This window comes from Cydia splendana, chromosome 25, assembly GCF_910591565.1.
Source record: "Cydia splendana chromosome 25, ilCydSple1.2, whole genome shotgun sequence".
Classification (NCBI taxonomy): Eukaryota; Metazoa; Arthropoda; class Insecta; order Lepidoptera; family Tortricidae; genus Cydia; species Cydia splendana.
This window is the reverse complement of record NC_085984.1, coordinates 10,271,824-10,289,498: the sequence shown is the minus strand read 5'-3', so window position 1 is coordinate 10,289,498 and position 17,675 is coordinate 10,271,824. Positions and strand designations below refer to the sequence as shown.

General features: G+C 37.6%; 1 protein-coding gene and 1 non-coding gene across 2 annotated transcripts; one reads left to right on the top strand and one right to left on the bottom strand.

The window, feature by feature from the left end:
• Positions 1-1,213: 1,213 nt before the first annotated feature.
• Positions 1,214-17,550, bottom strand: LOC134803013 (uncharacterized). The gene is made up of 12 exons (XM_063775738.1): positions 16,338-17,550; positions 15,474-15,614; positions 11,869-11,979; positions 10,224-10,424; positions 7,712-7,792; positions 7,223-7,372; positions 6,423-6,593; positions 5,629-5,771; positions 4,386-4,595; positions 3,954-4,075; positions 3,598-3,701; positions 1,214-3,255 (listed from the first exon to the last, which is right to left on the bottom strand). The coding sequence occupies exons 1-12, from the start codon at positions 16,942-16,944 to the stop codon at positions 1,652-1,654; spliced, it is 3,645 nt and encodes a 1,214-aa protein (XP_063631808.1). The 5' UTR covers positions 16,945-17,550; the 3' UTR covers positions 1,214-1,651.
• Positions 8,457-8,563, top strand: LOC134803020 (U6 spliceosomal RNA). Its single transcript, XR_010145932.1, has one exon. It is a non-coding gene; the product is annotated as a U6 spliceosomal RNA (small nuclear RNA).
• Positions 17,551-17,675: the final 125 nt, after the last annotated feature.

Here is a 17,675-nt window from a genome sequence, read left to right as displayed (position 1 = left end):
TTAAATTATTCTACGTTAATAGTTCCAGCTTTTGTATAAAATGGAATGATTGGTTTATTTATACTTTAAAAATAAACAAAACTTAGACTAATGCCCGTAAAAAACTTAAAACGCGTTATAACATTATTAAAAGATTGCCTTTATGGTTATTAAAATTAAAATTAGAGCAGCTCAGGCAGTCAGTAACAGAAATATCCCTATAGGAGGAAAAAAATATATTATTCGTCCCTTTTTATTTTTGTTTAAATACTTTTGTGGCTACGTGTCCAGTAATCTAAGTTATACTTCCACTTATACTCGTTATAAAGATATATCTGAAACTGACTGCACCACACCTTTAAACGTTAAAGAAACTTAACAATTCGAACAAAAACATGGCGCGAATTAGGAACTTAAACTACATACGTATTAAAGATCACATTAACTTAATAAAATATAATTAAGGATTGTTTCCTCTGTAGGTAAGGCAGTAATTATCCACTAAAATCATGGTCAATGATACATAATATGGAAAGAAAAATGCATCAAAAAATCAGTTTTTAGAGTCTAGCCTATGATATCTAATGCACTCATTTTAATGAAAATCTTGTGTTAAAATATAGTTTTTAGAGTTTGAGACACAATTATCGTCAAAAATTATAAAATTTAGAAAAAGAATTCGAGTATGTTAATCTTTACCAATTAGTGTAAAGTGATTTTTCAACCCATATTATTTAAATCATTTACATAAATGCAATTATTTTGCAAATTATAAAAAAATACTCCTAACATTGAAAGTACAGTTAAGATTTCCTTAAAATTTATGTGAGGTATCGCCTTGTATACATTTTTACCATAGGTACATCGGCGAATCAACTATTAACACCAATTTTTCGTCACCTAGGTCACTAATCAATTATCCTCAAAAATCATTACCTGTAATTTTTGATGATGATAGTATGTTCTTTAAGGTTCTGTTCATGACTTTATTTTAATTTTTATTTCTTGACCTCAGGAAAGGTAAAGGTTATTACAGTCGATTCACCAATAGAAAGAGTGAATTCCCAAATAATACGTTGTAAGCTCTCACTACCACAATTAAATATATTCGACAATTTGGGATACAGAACGATGAGTATATGTATTTTTAAGAAAAATAGATTGACAACTTTAGATATTACTTATTTGAAAATTCACTCTTAACTTAATTTCCTTACATATAATGCTCGATTGAGAGCAAAATTATATCAGTAATGAGAGTCGTATCTTAAACATTCAGGCACCAATTTTAATAAAATTAAAAAATGCAGTAAAATTCACAAATGCAACAAAATGACACATGTTTTCAAGTTTAGCGCGAGGCGTTTGCTCTTTCTTACTCTCTATATTAAGAGAGAGAAGTAGCCGTAAGTTCTTTAAAAGCCTTATTTTTAATCTAAACTATTAAGTGACGTCATATTGGTTGAACTGTCTCCTGGCAAACGAACCCAGGAAGGTTTACGAAAAGGATCCAGCCTAACTTTATAGTGACCTTGCCATAAGTATTGGGACACCCTGTATACATAGTTTAACATGTCGAAACCTAAATTCAACACGAATTAAATAGGAATCAGTCGCTTAGCCATACTAAACACCAAATGACGTCACAAGTACAAAACTACATTTAGTGCTTTTACAAACTATTACCGAACATCATCCTATCGTCATATAGGCTTAGTCTGTTGCACTCGTTCGCTCTTCCCTTCTGTAAGGCCCTATCCCTCCTAGCTCTCCGGACAGCTACTGGCAAGTCTCCAGGAGTCTTCACTCTCCCTGCTGGGTTCTGTAGATGAATGTCCCCAGACGATGAAAAGATCTCACTAACTTGCTCTAAAGAATGCTGCCGCTTTATAGTCAAGTTTTTCAAAGACGGCTTCGGTGATTTAGGCTTTTCTTCAACATATTTCAAGTCTGTTGTATCGATTTCGCCGTTTAAGGCTGCTAAGTAAACAGGGTTATCTCCGCTATAGCCGTTTACTAAGTTTTCTTTATCATTAGGATCACTAAATTCATTATCAAAGTTGGTATATTTATTTTGAAATTTGTTGAAACTAAAGTCAGTTTTTGTATGGGTCGCTTCTTTTAAGACTTCGTTCTGGTATTTCTTTTTTTCCTCGGGTTTTATGGTTTGCATGGTTATTTTTGAGCCCCCGTTTTCAGATAGAAGCATTAGATGTTCATCTTCACTTGAAGAACAGTCAGAATTTAAGTCAAAAGGACTGGTATTTCCAGTGAAGTTTGGAGTTGGATTATCGATATACTGAAGTTCTAAATTGATGCTAGCTCTTGAAGAACTAGCACTGTTAGAATTAGTGATGATTCTATTATCACAGCTTAGTCTCTTCTTGACTGTTGAGTCTTCGGACTCTGAATTTCCCGACTTAAAAATGCTTTGCGAAGACATTGAGGTACGAACTGAATTTTTATTAATACTCTCTGAGCTTCCCCGTTTTTTTAATTCAATCAAATTAGTAAAATTAGGCTTTGATTTTGGAACAATGACAGCGAAGACTTGATTCGGTTGATCAATTTCATTTGTCGGTAACTCTTTGAAACCGAAGACATTATTCTCAGTCCTCATCTCAGATTCTATCATCATCGTTGGAGAAAGAGTTCTATTCGGTGGTGATAAAGTGCAAGGTCCTTCGAAGTTGAATGGACTTCTATCCTGATTAATAACTAGATTTGAAGGCCTGAATATGTTGCTAGGTTTCTCGTTGACTATGGAAGTCTTAGTTCTGTTCTGCGTTGTTTCAGGTACCAGTTTAACTTCAGTTTCAACTTTAGACCTGTTCAGTTTTTTCTCAAAGAACTTCCTTATGCCCCATTTAGGTTTTTCAACTTTGACTTCTTGTAGCAGATTAGTTTGTTTCGGTCCCCTGTCGTCATGGGAGCTTACGTCATTAGGGACATAGTCTAAAGGTCTTTGATAAGATCTAATCTCATTAAATCTGTCTGAGTTTTCATAGTCTAGAATCTGTCTATGAGAAGGTCTAGCGACAGACAGGCACTGTTCACTGTTGATCCTAGGAGGGTCGGCGGGCACCGTGATGTCTTTTAGGCTTTTATGTATGAGTGTGTGCGTGTCGTGTGTGTTTGTGTGCGTGTTGCGCTCGATGCAGGCGTTGCGGCCGATGTGGGGGTGCGGGTAGAGGAGGGGGGTGGTGACGTCACAGGTCTGAGTTGACGTGCAGTTGGAGTTCTTGTCGCCCTCCGGTGCGGGGTTCGAGGGGTCCCCTGCAGAAGGTACATACTTTTTTTAAATCCTTGATTGAAATCATATAAATGGTGCTCTTAAAAGTATGATTCATATTCAATAACGACAGAGGTAATTGTCAAAAAGAAGAAGTATAAATTTGAAGTCAAGGCTCCTTAGAAAATATGTTGAGGAAAAAAGGCTAAACGTTCGGAATTTGCAAATTGAATATCACTATCCATAACGAACGAGCACTATCCGAAATGCTTACTATTTTTTGCATCCTTATTCCCAGGGGTATTTTGTACACAGGGTACTTAAGAGTATTTAAACTTGCGACTCGAGCGATATTTCTGATGTCGGCTAGAAAAAAATCATCATACCTGGATGATGCGGATGCAAATTGTTGTCATAGATGACTGGCCCTTGAGTCTGCAGCATGGCTTTCAGTTCAGCCATACGCTCTTCCACGCACACTGCTGTTAATCTAGAAATAAAGGTACAATTATTAATTTTAATGTGTTAAAATATTTTTGCTTTGTCTTTATTATATTTATTTTATATGGCGTGACCTATGGGACACGATAAGATTAAAATGATGATTTGGACTGTTAGCCAGGAAACAATAATAGCAATATGTTAAAAGATATGACTACGTCAAGGTCCGAAATGGTACTGAAATTAAGTGTCTTGACCAGACGTAAATCTGACCGAGAGTAGCAAGCAACGAGCTATTTACCTGGCTTCAGCGTCGTGGTCCCAGCATTCATCGCAAGTGTCGCTGGCGATCTTCAGCGCCCTCGCTTCCGATACCGGTCCCTTGGGTAACGGCGGGCGCGCCTTATTCCGGGATACTAGCGTCTAAAAAAAATATTAATTACAATCGGTATAGTAGGATTTGTTCAGTGTTTCAAATATTTTGAATGCATCAACAATTTTTATATTTTTCCCATCAGCCAGGAGACAACAGTTTAATAATGGAATGGGCTTAAATAATTATAAAATGTATGTTTGTTGAATTTATAGCCCTGTTATCAAGCAAAAGAGTGCTACGTGCTGCAATGCTACCTAACAATGGCAAACAGTGACAATAAATAGTTGATCCACCCTTTTACTTTTTTGTTAAAATTTTTTTTTTATAATTATAAATAAATGTATTTTATTATTTTACCTGCATGCTCGCCCTGTGGGGCCGCATGGCGTGGTAGGGGACCGCATGCGGGGGTGTAGGCCCGGGATGAGCCCCTGAACATCTCCAGAGCATCTCCCACAGAACTAGCCCTAATGCGTATACGTCGACGGCGCAGAGCGCCCAGCCGGCGCCGTCTAGGTCTAGAGCACCGTCTAGCGCTTCAGGGGCTAGGTAGCGGAGAGTGCCAGCCTGGAACAACAATAAATTCGGTTTGGTTTGGATATTTTTATTATATACTTTAACTTAGGATGGTATTCCCCCTGTCCAATGTGTATTTTGTCTCACATTTTGCATAATGAGAGAGTGAGAGTGAGACGAAATGACAATGGACCATGATATTGGATAGATTGGAATACCACCCTTACCCCCATATTCGTAAAAATTTACGGGCCTGATTTAGTTAAATTATGTTTTATCCCTTTCTTACAAATACATAAGTCAAAATGACAGATAAAGATAAACGATTATTAGCTAATTGAGGTTTGTAGCGCGTTTATGAATAAGGGGGTTAGTCTTTAAAGTGTTTACGAAACACGATTACGAATCAAATTTTAACAAATAACTTGAAAACCTAAACCTCTGGACGCCTATTAGTCCAGATCTTATACCAACGCCAATCGAAAAGTAAAAATATATCGGAATTACAGATGTGAACAAAAAAACCGGGCAAGTGCGAGTCGGACTCGCGCACGAAGGGTTCCGTACCATAATGCAAAAAACAGCAAAAAAAATACGGTCACCCATCCAAGTACTGACCCCGCCCGACGTTGCTTAACTTCGGTCAAAAATCACGTTTGTTGTATGGGAGCCCCACTTAAATCTTTATTTTATTCTTTTTTAGTATTTGTTGTTATAGCGGCAACAGAAATACATCATCTGTGAAAATTTCAACTGCCTAGCTATCACGGTTCATGAGATACAGCCTGGTGACAGACGGACGGACGGACGGACGGACGGACGGACAGCGGAGTCTTAGTAATAGGGTCCCGTTTTACCCTTTGGGTACGGAACCCTAAAAAGTCGCATGATCATTTCCATACATTATTTAAGTTTATTAGGCAATTAATAGACAACAGACGACGAATTTTCCTAAGCAATATGTATTAAAGAAAAAATATATCAATAGGTGGTTATTTTGTTATTTCGTATAAAGATGAAGAAAAAAAAAAAAAGTAAATTTGTCTCCTGAGTAACACCGCCAGAAAAACTAAATGTAACTTACCTCAGTAAGAGCAGAAGCGTTTGCCCTCTTATTTCTATGCAAGACTTGAGCCAGTCCTAAATCAGCCAGGCGAGCCTGTCCGTTGCAAATAAGCACATTGGAGCTGTTCACGTCGCGGTGCACAATACAGGGTTTTGACGGCGCTGTAAAAAAAACATGTATAATATAGGGATTAGTTATTTTTTGGCTTATGTCTCTAAAATTCTTAATCTTTATTCAGGTATAGGATTCACTAAAGCTGGCGCGGATTTTATATGAGAGTTGTGATAGTAATGTACAATTCTCGTGCCAGCTCTTATGAATCTGCCAATAAAAACCATAAGGCACTTAGAGCATTTAGTAACTGGAGACGTCTTGGCTATCATTTTCTGTACAAAACAGTCTGCCGTTTTTTGCGGGGGAGGGGCACGTCAAATGTATGGCTCTTTGTACATGATTTGTACGTTACGTACAAATAGCTATGTCGGATAAACGTCAGTTCATACAAGTTTGCACAACTGTGCAAGGTTTTCGGCAAAGGGGTAAGCTCTTAAAGGCAACTCCGGTTATTAAATGCTCTAAGATAAGGCATAATAAATACGAATGTCTCCTGGGTCACAATACAATTATGTCAAAGAATATTCAATTCACAGCAGCATACCTAGTTTGTTTTTATTGGCCGAATTGCGGGCATTTTTCTCTTAATTAAGGCGTAATTAGAGTGACAGAGAAAGCCCGCAATTTGCAAACTTCGGTGTTCGCGGTAGACCCTCAGAATCTCGATTCAAAGTAAAAGAAATGTTTTTTACACTTACTGCTAGTATGTAGATGTGCCAACGCGGAACTAAGCCCGTGTGCGAGAGTAGCAAACTCGATCCAAGTCAGAGGAGCTTCCTCTAAGCGAGCTCGCAATGTGCTGTCGCATAGTTCTACTACGATTAGGTGAGAGCGCGGACCGCCTTCTAGTGCCGGTCGACTGTCGCTTCCTGAAACAAAGTAAAGAAGGTATGTTTAAATAATGCGAGAATTTTCCGTAATTGTTTTTAGGGTTCCGTACCCCAAGGGTAAAAACGGGACCCTCTTACTATGCTGTCCATCTGTCTATCACCAGGTTGTAACCCATGACATGAACCGTGATAGCTAGACAGTTGAAATTTTCACAGATGATTTATTTCTGTTGCCGCTATAACAACAAATACTAAAAACAAAACAAAATAAATATTTAAGTGGGGCTCCCATACAAGTAATGTGATTTTTTTTGCAGTTTTTTGCGTAATGGTACGGAACCCTTAGTGCGCGAGTCCAACTCGCACCTGGCCGGTTTTTTTGTAATGATTGGTTTGAAGGTATCCAAATACACCTCTTATAATTCAAATTATTTTACCAAAAATAGAAGTAGCCGAGCAGACGTCAGGTTTTCTTAGCGTATGACAAAAGCCAGAGAAACACTAACCCTCTCATACAACTTTACTAGCCTCAATTAGTTAATTTATATTTTATCCCTTTCTTACAAATACATAAGTCGAAATGTCAGGTTTTAATAATGCCATAAAAAGATTAATACAAATCAAAGTGACAAAATTAGTACAAATCTGTTAACATTGGGAACACTCACCATAATACTTCAGTATGTTAGGATGTGACATGTGAGGGAGCGCATATATCGCTGCCTCTTTCTGCCACGCGCTAGCGCTTGAATATAACTTAACAGCAACTGGTGTGGTACCGAGACTGCCGCGCCAAACTGATCCAAACTTGCCTTGGCCTAAGGATGAAAATTGTGTGAGTTAATTTATACATAAGATATGTATTAAGATTATGATGCTTAGTAAGCCTTTGAAAAATAAGCTGGAAAATATTGTTTATTAAAACCATATTAAAACTAACATTCATTACATTACCTATTATAATTTTTAAATAATAACTATCTACCGCTTAATTTATAATAGGTACCTACTAATTCTAATTTTCCTACCGTTAGCCAAGAGACAATAATAACACTTCGATAAGCGACGATGGAATAGGCTCACAACTTGCCACTAAAATGTATATTTAGTAAACTTAAACCAATACGGTTCAAATAGTGACCCAGGAGACAACTTACCGATATGCTCTATAAGGGTGAGGTTGTCCACGCAGGAGAGTCCGGTTGCTAAAGCATCAGGCCCGGTACCCATTATGCCTCCTGAATAAAATAATGAAAATAAAAAATACTGAGAATATTGTAGTACGATATTGCTTTTTATTTTGTGCTATTTTTATTCAATAAAATAAATACGTAAATTCTTCTTGATTGCAGTTTGTATCACTACACCTTATAAAACAAAGTCCCCCGCCGCGTCTGTCTGTTTGTGTGTTTGTATGTTCGCGATAAACTCTAAAACTACTGAACGGATTTTCATGCGGTTTTCACTTATCTAATTCTTTTTGCTACTAAAAAATAAAGTTTTTGTATTAATTACTCTACAAATTCATACAACGATAATAACATTAATAACTAACACCATAAACAAATAAATAAATATCACACGAGCATTTTACAGGTGCCAGGGGCTGGGTGACGTCATTAAGATAGCTACCAGTTAAGTTTGCTTGTGGCGACACTAGATGGCGTTACTGTCTCCAAACATCGAAGTTATAGTCGTTTTCTCGATTTTTCCGAATAAAATCATAATATTTTTATAAAGTAACTTATAAATCTAATAGCTATAACTATAAAATTTATATATTAATTAAAAAAGTTGTATTTTACCAACATTTTCTCTATTTAAATCTCAATAAACATAAATCGCGCTTACGAAGTTTCGAAGTGCGGTTAGTATATATACAAATTGGAGCGTGTAGTAAGTGTACTTGCTTCGGCAGTACATATACTAAAATTGGAACGATACAGAGAAGATTAGCATGGCCCCTGCGCAAGGATGACACGCAAAATCGTGAAGCGTTCCACATTTTCTGGCCATTTTGAATTTGAGGCAGGGATCGGATACCGGTATTTTTTTGTATGGGAACGCAACCGGTATTTTTTCGTTCTTTATTAACACATTCAGTGCCGAAAACCTATCGGGTATTTTATGATTTCGTTCTCAGGCCGGACGACCTGATAGTCGGAATCGTGGTACAGTCAGCAGCAAAAGTTGCTAAGCGGGCCAGGTGTTCAAACTGATCTTAACACGACTTTATTGTTAAGAGAATAAGAGCGCGTCAAGGTAATTTTGAACACCTCGCCCGCTTAGCAACTTCTGCTGCTGACCGTACTACAGCTATATATGACTAAATTTTTGTGGCCTGGCGCGGATGTCTTGTATTGATGGGTGGCAATAAATGTGTTATTTATTTCATTTCTAATTGCGCAATCTTATAATACGAAGTCGTTACTTAAAAACACAACTGAGTCCATATGGAGTATAAAATAATTGGAAATATAAGGTTATTTCCAAGTTTTTGCATAAACCGGTTCCGATCCCTGATTTGAGGTAATCATTTTGTTGTTCGTGATTCTTGCCTATGAAGTTGGTGTTTTTGCGTTTATTTATTTAACTTACTACGCAACGTATACTTTTATTGCACAAAATAAAAGACTTAATGTACAAAAGGCAAACTTAATGCCATGAGGCATTCTCTACCAGTCAACCGCGTAAAAACACGCGCAAAAAAAGCGCGTGACGTTCAAAGTCAGGTAAGAGTATTTATTTGTGTTCTACCTACGTCATTAATTAATATTTGAATTGTTACATAATTATTTTATGAACTCCGAATTGATTAATTACTGGTGGGTTCTATGAATTCACTTTGATTCATATGAATAATTGAGAGGACCATTTGATCGTAAGATTGTTTCATATTTATCATATTTATGAGTGTTTAGTTTACCTTTCTCACAAATACCTACAGAAATATATGACAATATGAAATATATTTGTACATATATGACAAATAGTTTTATAGAAAGTAAGTCCAACAAACAAGATTAAAAATGTAAACAATCTTACTGTTATGTTAAAATTAGAAACAAATTAATGTAATAAGTAAATATTATTTCGACTTGTAATCTGACTTTTAAAGAGTACTTTAATGACGTTTGACGTGTTGATCTGTTGTTGTGTGACGAATTGACGATTAATAATTTCTTCAAATAAAAAAGTTTTAATCCCTGAATGTTTATATTCTTTATCTCATTTGGTTGACCTTTTAGGGTTGTCTGTGAGATAATTTCGCTTCTTGTTTACCTCTTTCTGCTTGCCATCACTCAAATCCTTGTTTAAATCCTGCCGTTTGCAGTAATTTTTGCAGTAGAACCACAGATTTTTTTTATTTTATTTTATTGTACTTTTAGCTACCTGTAGCAAAGCGACGAAATCGCGGAGTGAGCCACGCCTGGTAGAACTTCCTCAGCACGAGCACCATAAGCAAGATGGCGGCGATAGCCAACATGGCGGACGCGATTAAGTTGAAGTAGTTTGGCTGGATGGTTTCTTTTTATTTATTTATTTAACCTTTATTGCACAAAAGAATATCTTACAGTACAAAAGGCGGACTTAATGCCATGAGGCATTCTCTAGACACTCCCACACTCGCTGTCATTGCAAATGCTGTGTCTGTGTGTGGCTGTGTACCTTTTTCCTGTTTCCCTTCGCTCAAGTCCTTGTCCAAATCCTGCCGTTTGCAGTAGAACTTCCTCAGCACGAGCACCATAACCAAGATGGCGACGATAGCCAACATGGCGGACGCGATCGCGTTCGAGTAGTTCGGCTGGAGGGACGCGGTGCGGACCGTGGACTCCGCGCGGGGGGTTACCACCTCTTCGGGTATTGATGCTGTTGAAAATAAATGAAATTGTAGTATATTATACACTTTTACTAAGACTGTCTGTCTGTCCGTCTGTCTATTTGTCACCAAGGCTGTATCTCATGAACCGTGATAGCTAGACAGTTGGAATTTTCGTAGATGATGTATTTCTGTTACCCCACGCTCCTATGAGACGTGGCAAAATGCCGGGATAACGCGAGGAAGAACAGAAGAAACCTGTATCCCTAGTTTGGTTTATTAGGGTTCCGTACCCAAAGGGTAAAACGGGACCCTATTACTAAGACTCCGCTATCCGTCCGTCCGTCCGTCCGTCTGTCACCAGCCTGTATCTCGTGATCTGTGATAGTGAAATTTTCACAGATGATGTATTTCTGTTTCTAAAAACAGAATAAAATAAAGATTTAACCCTTAAATGCATGATTTTTTCTTTTTGCCCGAAATTTATATATGTATCACATAATTGTTTGTAGATTCTAGGAAAAATAGTAAAAAAAAAATAACTTCGATTTTCACTGCGAAATCAGTGTTAGAAGTTGAATTGGCTAAATCATATTTATATAAATATGCAATTTACAGTAATATATAAATGATTTTTTTACTACCATTAGAAAGGTACACTATTTGTGATATACCTATGATAAAGTTTTTAAATATAAAATAATTACATACCCCGAAAAATCTGCCCAAAATCACATACTAAAAATCATCAACTTCCAGGTTTTTCCAAGTTTTCCGACATTTCGTCTTTAAACAAATGTAATATTTATAAATTAAAATACTGCGTAAATTTATGTAATAATTCAGAAAATGGATTAGTTTTACTATTGAAATAATATACAAGAACAAATATAATTTGTTTAATTATGCATAAAATTTGATGTTTATGTCGTGATGTATAAATACATCACTATGCATTTAAGGGTTAAGTGGGGCTCCCATACAACAAACGTGATTTTTGACCGAAGTTAAGCAACGTCGAGCGGGGTCAGTCCTTGGATGGGTGACCGATTTTTATAGATAATGGTACGGAACCCTTCGTATGTGTGCGAGTCCGACTCGCACTTGGCCGGTCTTTAAACCTCTCTAACACCATGTCAATGTCATGTTCCCATTGTTGTTCGTTCTTCTCTGCGTAGGGGCCGCCACTACCACAATTCATCACAATCTGGGGGTCTACCGCGAGCAATAAAGAGGCAGTCATTGCTCGAATTTGCAAAAGTGATAGAGAGGTTAGGTAACGAAATTTAGATTTTCTTGTTTCCCGGTAGGCCCTTGTTAACAAACCGCCTTGATGCATCAATGTATTTTTTTATTGTCTGTGAAAACTTGTCAAAAAACAGTTTAAGGCGCAGTATGTATAAGTTACTCTATGGTTTATTAGAAGCGCTAGTGCTGTACTCTGGCGCAAGAACATTGCAGTAATACCCCCTATCAATCTTAATGTATACTTACTAAAATCAGCATTGCAGTAGTTTGTGCTGCAGCTACAGAAGGTGGCGTTGATGTCTCTCGTGTTACGGCGCGTGCAATAGTCCACTCTGCTCTCTGACGCCTTCCAGCATCCTGCAACAACATTTCTTTGAATGGCAATGTATGATTTCATTCATTCTTTTAAAATTATGGCTTCAGTCCATTGGGACTATTTCGCCAGTATCAAGGTATTGGGAGGTAAATACGACGACTAAAATTGTACGGTTAGTAGGTAGGTTTTATTAGCTCTTGTAAAGCGATAGCTGGACTTTACAAGTAGCACGTGGACTACCGGCCGTTGACTCCAAAATGGTGGTTAAACGCATTTCAAGATTAATTCTCCATTCCCTGCACACTACCACATTAGTTTACTGTATAATAAGCTATTGATATTACACTTTAAACAATATTAATGTGCAAGAAACAAAGGAATTAATCACGACGCGTGACTATCAAGATGGCGCTCGAACCGGAAGTCCCAATGTATTATTAATATAAATAAAATGACTATGACTATGTCCCCCTCGCTGTCGAGACTTCAGGCTGCTGGTGCGCTGAGGGTAAGTCCTTCCTCCGGGAGCTGGGTCCCTGCTTGAAAGGGGCCTTGACCCCCTTTCCGGGTTTTTCCTGATGCAAAGGCTGTCCAACGCGGCAACGCAACGAGCGTGATGGGCACCTCTGCGTCGGGGGCAGCCCGGGACGTGTTTCAGTAGGTAGTTTATTTTATATTTAAGTTTAGTTTTTAATTAGTTTTATGTTTAGATTATGTGTTATTTTATTAATAAATAATATATATTAGTAGTTTATGTGACTGATACATAATTAATGGCATTAAAATACGAGTGTTGGTTTATGAAACGAGCTGAAAGCGAGTACAGTTATATACACTGCTGTATCTACACACGTACGAGTATAAGCTCTCTATGATGTGCCGAGCTGCCGAGACAGTGGCGTAGCGTGAACTAATCTATAGTTCGTTTTTTTTAGCATTAGAAAGAAGGTAAGCGATCTTGACGTCTTTTAATAGGGAATATTAGGCAACGCTCTGCGTAGATGGCACCTTTGTGGCATATACAGTAAACAAACCACATTGACACATCACACGTCACGTCAATCACATAGCCTACCGCGAAACAAGAAAATCGAAATTTCGTTATCTAATCTCTCTATCACTCTTGCATATTCGAGCGATAAAGAGGCAGATAACTAAATGTCGATTTTCGCGTTTCCCGGTAGGCCCTTGTTATAGTTGAATTATCGAGAAGATGGAATCGCATTTGTAGTGGTTGTATGCTGATAGTACAAGAAAATAGAAAATTCAAATATATAATGCCTGTAAACAAACAATACTACTACATATGCAATTCCACGCTCTCGATGATTCAACTATAACGACGTCCTACGGGTAAAGGTACCCTATGGCGGTTGGCGCTTACGCTATTATTAACGCCGCTCCAATATTATTGCGGCGCTATGCGACGTAAGCGCCAGCCGCCATAAGGTACCTTTTGCCGTGGAACGTCACATATTATAAAGTTTTGTGTTCTACGGACTTTACGCTGTATTTATTGACGTGTTTACTCGACACAGTTTGATATAAATAAATGTATGTATTGTTTGTATCTATATCTATATAGATTGTATTGTTGTTTGAGGGCTCCTACAACTAGAATTGGAGTTTCGTATATTAATATCTATTGCTAAATTTGAGCGATAGCAGTGGGGAGACACTCCTGACTTCGGGCAAACTCGGCTCCGTTCGGCTCAGCATTGCTCCGAGCAATTATTAGGGTAGACACAACTTGACGTACCTTTGCGTGCACGACCACAGATAAGATAAGATAATGACTTGAATTTTGACAAACCTAAATAGTCGAAAGGGATAGTGCCATAAGTTAGAAAGGGATATCATGATTCGACCCCGAATCGCTGTCAAACTTCGGTTTTGTAGGAAGTGTCCTTTCTGTACGGTAGTACTATTATTTATTCTGTGGCGATAGACAGAGATAGAATATTCCATTATTGTTTATATTCCGATATCGTCCTGTTTTCTGAAGATCCAAGTAACTTAGAAGAAATGTTACAACAGCTATCTGATGAAAGTGCCAAGGTAGGTCTCTCAATGAACACCTCCAAAACAAAGGTGATGACAAACTCAACTAGAGTAGATATTAAAGTAAATAATGGACAAATACAGTATGTGAATGAATACATATATCTAGGTCAACTAATAGCCCCAGAAGATACGATGCAAAAAGAAATAAACAGAAGGATTACAAATAGCTGGAAACGATTCTGGTCTTTGAGCGAAATTATGAAGGACAAAGACATGCCCATCAAAGAGAAAAGGAAGGTATTTGATACGTGTATCCTCCCATGCTTATCGTATGGATGTCAAACATGGGCACTGACCGAACAACAACTAAATAAAATAAAAGTGTGTCAAAACGGAATGGAGAGAAGTGTTCTAGGAGTAAAACGCAGAGATAAGATTAGTCTACAAATTATAAAGAATAAAACTAAATTCAAAAACATCCAATATGTTTACAAACGATTAAAATGGAGATGGACAGGGCATATGTTAAGGGAAAGAACAGAAAAGTGGACAAAAATAATAACGGAATGGTACCCGAGGGACGGGACAAGAAAAGAAGGAGGACAATTTAAACGTTGGGAAGACGACATAAGAAAGATAGCTGGCCCTACATGGAGACGAGCTGCAAAAGACAGGATTAAATGGAAAGGTTTAGAGGAGGCCTATGTCGAAAGACAAGCTGTAAAAAGGAAGAAGCGAAAACCGGTTGCCGATTCACTTAGTTAAGGAATTAGATATATAATATATAGTGTAGTATAAAAGAAACATAGTGCAACTTAATACTTATATTATTATTATGTTACACAGCAATAAAGGCTTATTTTATTTTATTTTATTTTTATTATTATTGTTTTATTAGGTGCCCTATGAAGAGTAGATATGTCATTAGACTAATTAGTAATTATACCTACCGTGGCGCCATTCTAATGTCTTTGAGCATATAAATGCTCCCAATTAATTATCTCCAAACTGGATGAATCTATTTAGTTGCGGTTTCGTGCAGAAGATTTGAGATAGTGTTGGATCTTAGATAGGTTTTATTTAAGTTATCAGATGGCGCTGTTACGTTAATACCACGTGGTAAGCAAGCATACGGCTCGCCTGATGTAAGCGGTCACCGTAGCCTATGGACGCCTGCAACTCCAGAGGTGTACAGGTGCCCATGGCCAATGGTAGTTGCTTACCATCAAGCGATTTGTCTGCTTGTTTGCCTCCATTATCATGAAAAAAAAAACCATCATCATTACTTTTGGAATGGAATATATAATAGTACTATTATGTACGGAAGGTTCACTCTCTAACATAACACGGCAAGGTGGTGTCCAGCAGGCGTCAGTTCATAGCGGTGCGCGGCAACTACTACTGCTGGTCACCAAAATTGGTGTGGGCCGTACTAGTAGCGTCGCGACGAAATCGCGGAGTGAGCCACACCTGCTTTTGGTCGCATTCATCAAATTTTCACAAAAGCCTTTTTTGTAAATAAAATAAATACCTTGTCCGAGCACAGTGATGTTGCCAGCCTTGTCGTAGCGCCAAAGAGTGTAGCAAATGGCCCGTGGGTCCGTACACTGTTCCAATTGTACCGCTTCACCGTTCAGTTCTGCGTCTGTTATTTCACCCCGTATGTCTGAATCTATAATTAAAAAAAAATGTGTACTATATATATCATCATATCAAGCACGGACAAGGACAGATCGCATCCGAAACATTACACTGCGCTCCCAAAACATGGCATAGCTAACGTGGGGGAGAAGACGGCGGGCGGGTCACATCTGCCGCATGCATCCGGATAGGTGGGCTAGTATAGCCACCAAATGGATGCCGCAAAAGAAGCGTGGAGATGGCAGGCCCAGACACCTTCATCAATAACTGGCCGGAAAAAGCACAACAACAGGAGTTGTGGAGATCAAGGGGAGCCTTTGCCCAGCAGTGGGACACTATAACAAGCTAGCTATTAATAAAATATGTATCATTGTCATCTTTAAGCCCTGAATGCCCAGGGGTTTAAATTAGCCAATCAAAAATATTAACTTGATATTTTAAATTTATACTTAAAAATAGGTTTGATGCACAGTAGCAAAATAATGTTTTATGTTCAAAGTTTCCATTTAAATACTTTATTTTTTTACAATTATGGCCCGCTTATTTGTTTTACAAAGGGGCAAAGTTGTTGTTTAACCCCTTGTGCTAATATTAGTACTTGTTCTTGCATACATACTTATTTATGCTTTGTGCTTACAAAGCATTTACACTTTTATGTATGTATGTATAAACTCTTTATTGTACAAAACACAAATTTATGTCACAGGCAGTACAAAGGCGAACTTTTATACTTTTACTTGCTTTAAATGCTTACCAAAATCATTTTCCACAGTCATCTGAGCACCCTTATCATCATTATAAGTGGTTGTACTTCTGGCAATACTATTGGCCTTATACAGGCACACCATAGAGCTGGTTGTAGTTGGAGACTCCATCTTGTCTTTGACCTTCTTGACATCATTGGATAGCCCATTCCTACTAGATTTCTCTAGTTTAGCAGGACTACCCGGACTTATGGCATTATGATCCCCTATTATGTTGGCAGAATTTGAATCTGGTGCAAATTCATTCAAATTTGGAATGCTCACACTTCTTTTCCGTATTCTTTTCCTTACGACCGGCCAGTTACCGTCAACAACTTTTAAATTCGGAACACTCCTTTTAGCAACCAGTTTTGGCTGGTCATGGGTCACTGGCCAGTCATCTTGCATATTATTATTATTGTTCCACTGGATTGTTCTCCTATGATGGTATTTGGTGAAAGTCCGGACATAATGGTAAGGTTTCACTTGCTGGATGCTGTTTTTATTGTCCTGGGGCTCTTGCGGTCTCGAAGTTAGAGCTCTGGCCGTAAAAATAAACAGGAATAAAACAACACACTTTATAATCGGCGACATTCTTTGGTCGAACAAGCCTTCCATTCTCAAATTTCGAATCGTAGCATCTTGGGACGGCACGAGGTTGTTAAGTGCATATTTAAATACGAAAACTTAGCAACGCAACACTGCAGATTTTATTGATTTTTCAGCACGGCATGGTGACTTTGCGGTTTTCGCTATTCACTTGGTATTTCAATTCGTAACAATAGCTGGATAAATAATCACGGTTAAGGTTTTTTAACCCACTTAAAACTCTGATTAGAAATTCTTGCGTAGTTTTTGTGTTGATAGAAGATTTGAACTGCGTAAGTTCTTAATATTCGCCTGTTGTCACTGACACTGTTTTTTTACACTTTTGATATTAATTTAGCAATTTTCCGGATTTGTTTAATTTTATTTAGATTAGGACGCAGTTAGTGAGAAGTCTTGAATTTTAAATGTGGATCGATAGAATGTTGACAAACACCTCGCCCCGTGCCGACATATTGATTTGTTTTTTTTTAAGTAACACGCACGCATGTCGTGATGTGCCTTAATTACTGCAGGTTAATTAGCATTTCCTTAATTTTTTATTAAACGACTATTTAAAGGTTTACCTGTGTGAACATTGGGTACTATTAAATATCTAAAATGGGATTCTTATCATTTAATCATATATACTTACATTGGTAAACTGAAATTCCATATATTTTTTTATTGTTTCAGGTTTTTGAGCATATAAAATCATTGCAGCCAAAATTAAGACTTATAACAGTTATACCAGTTATAACTGA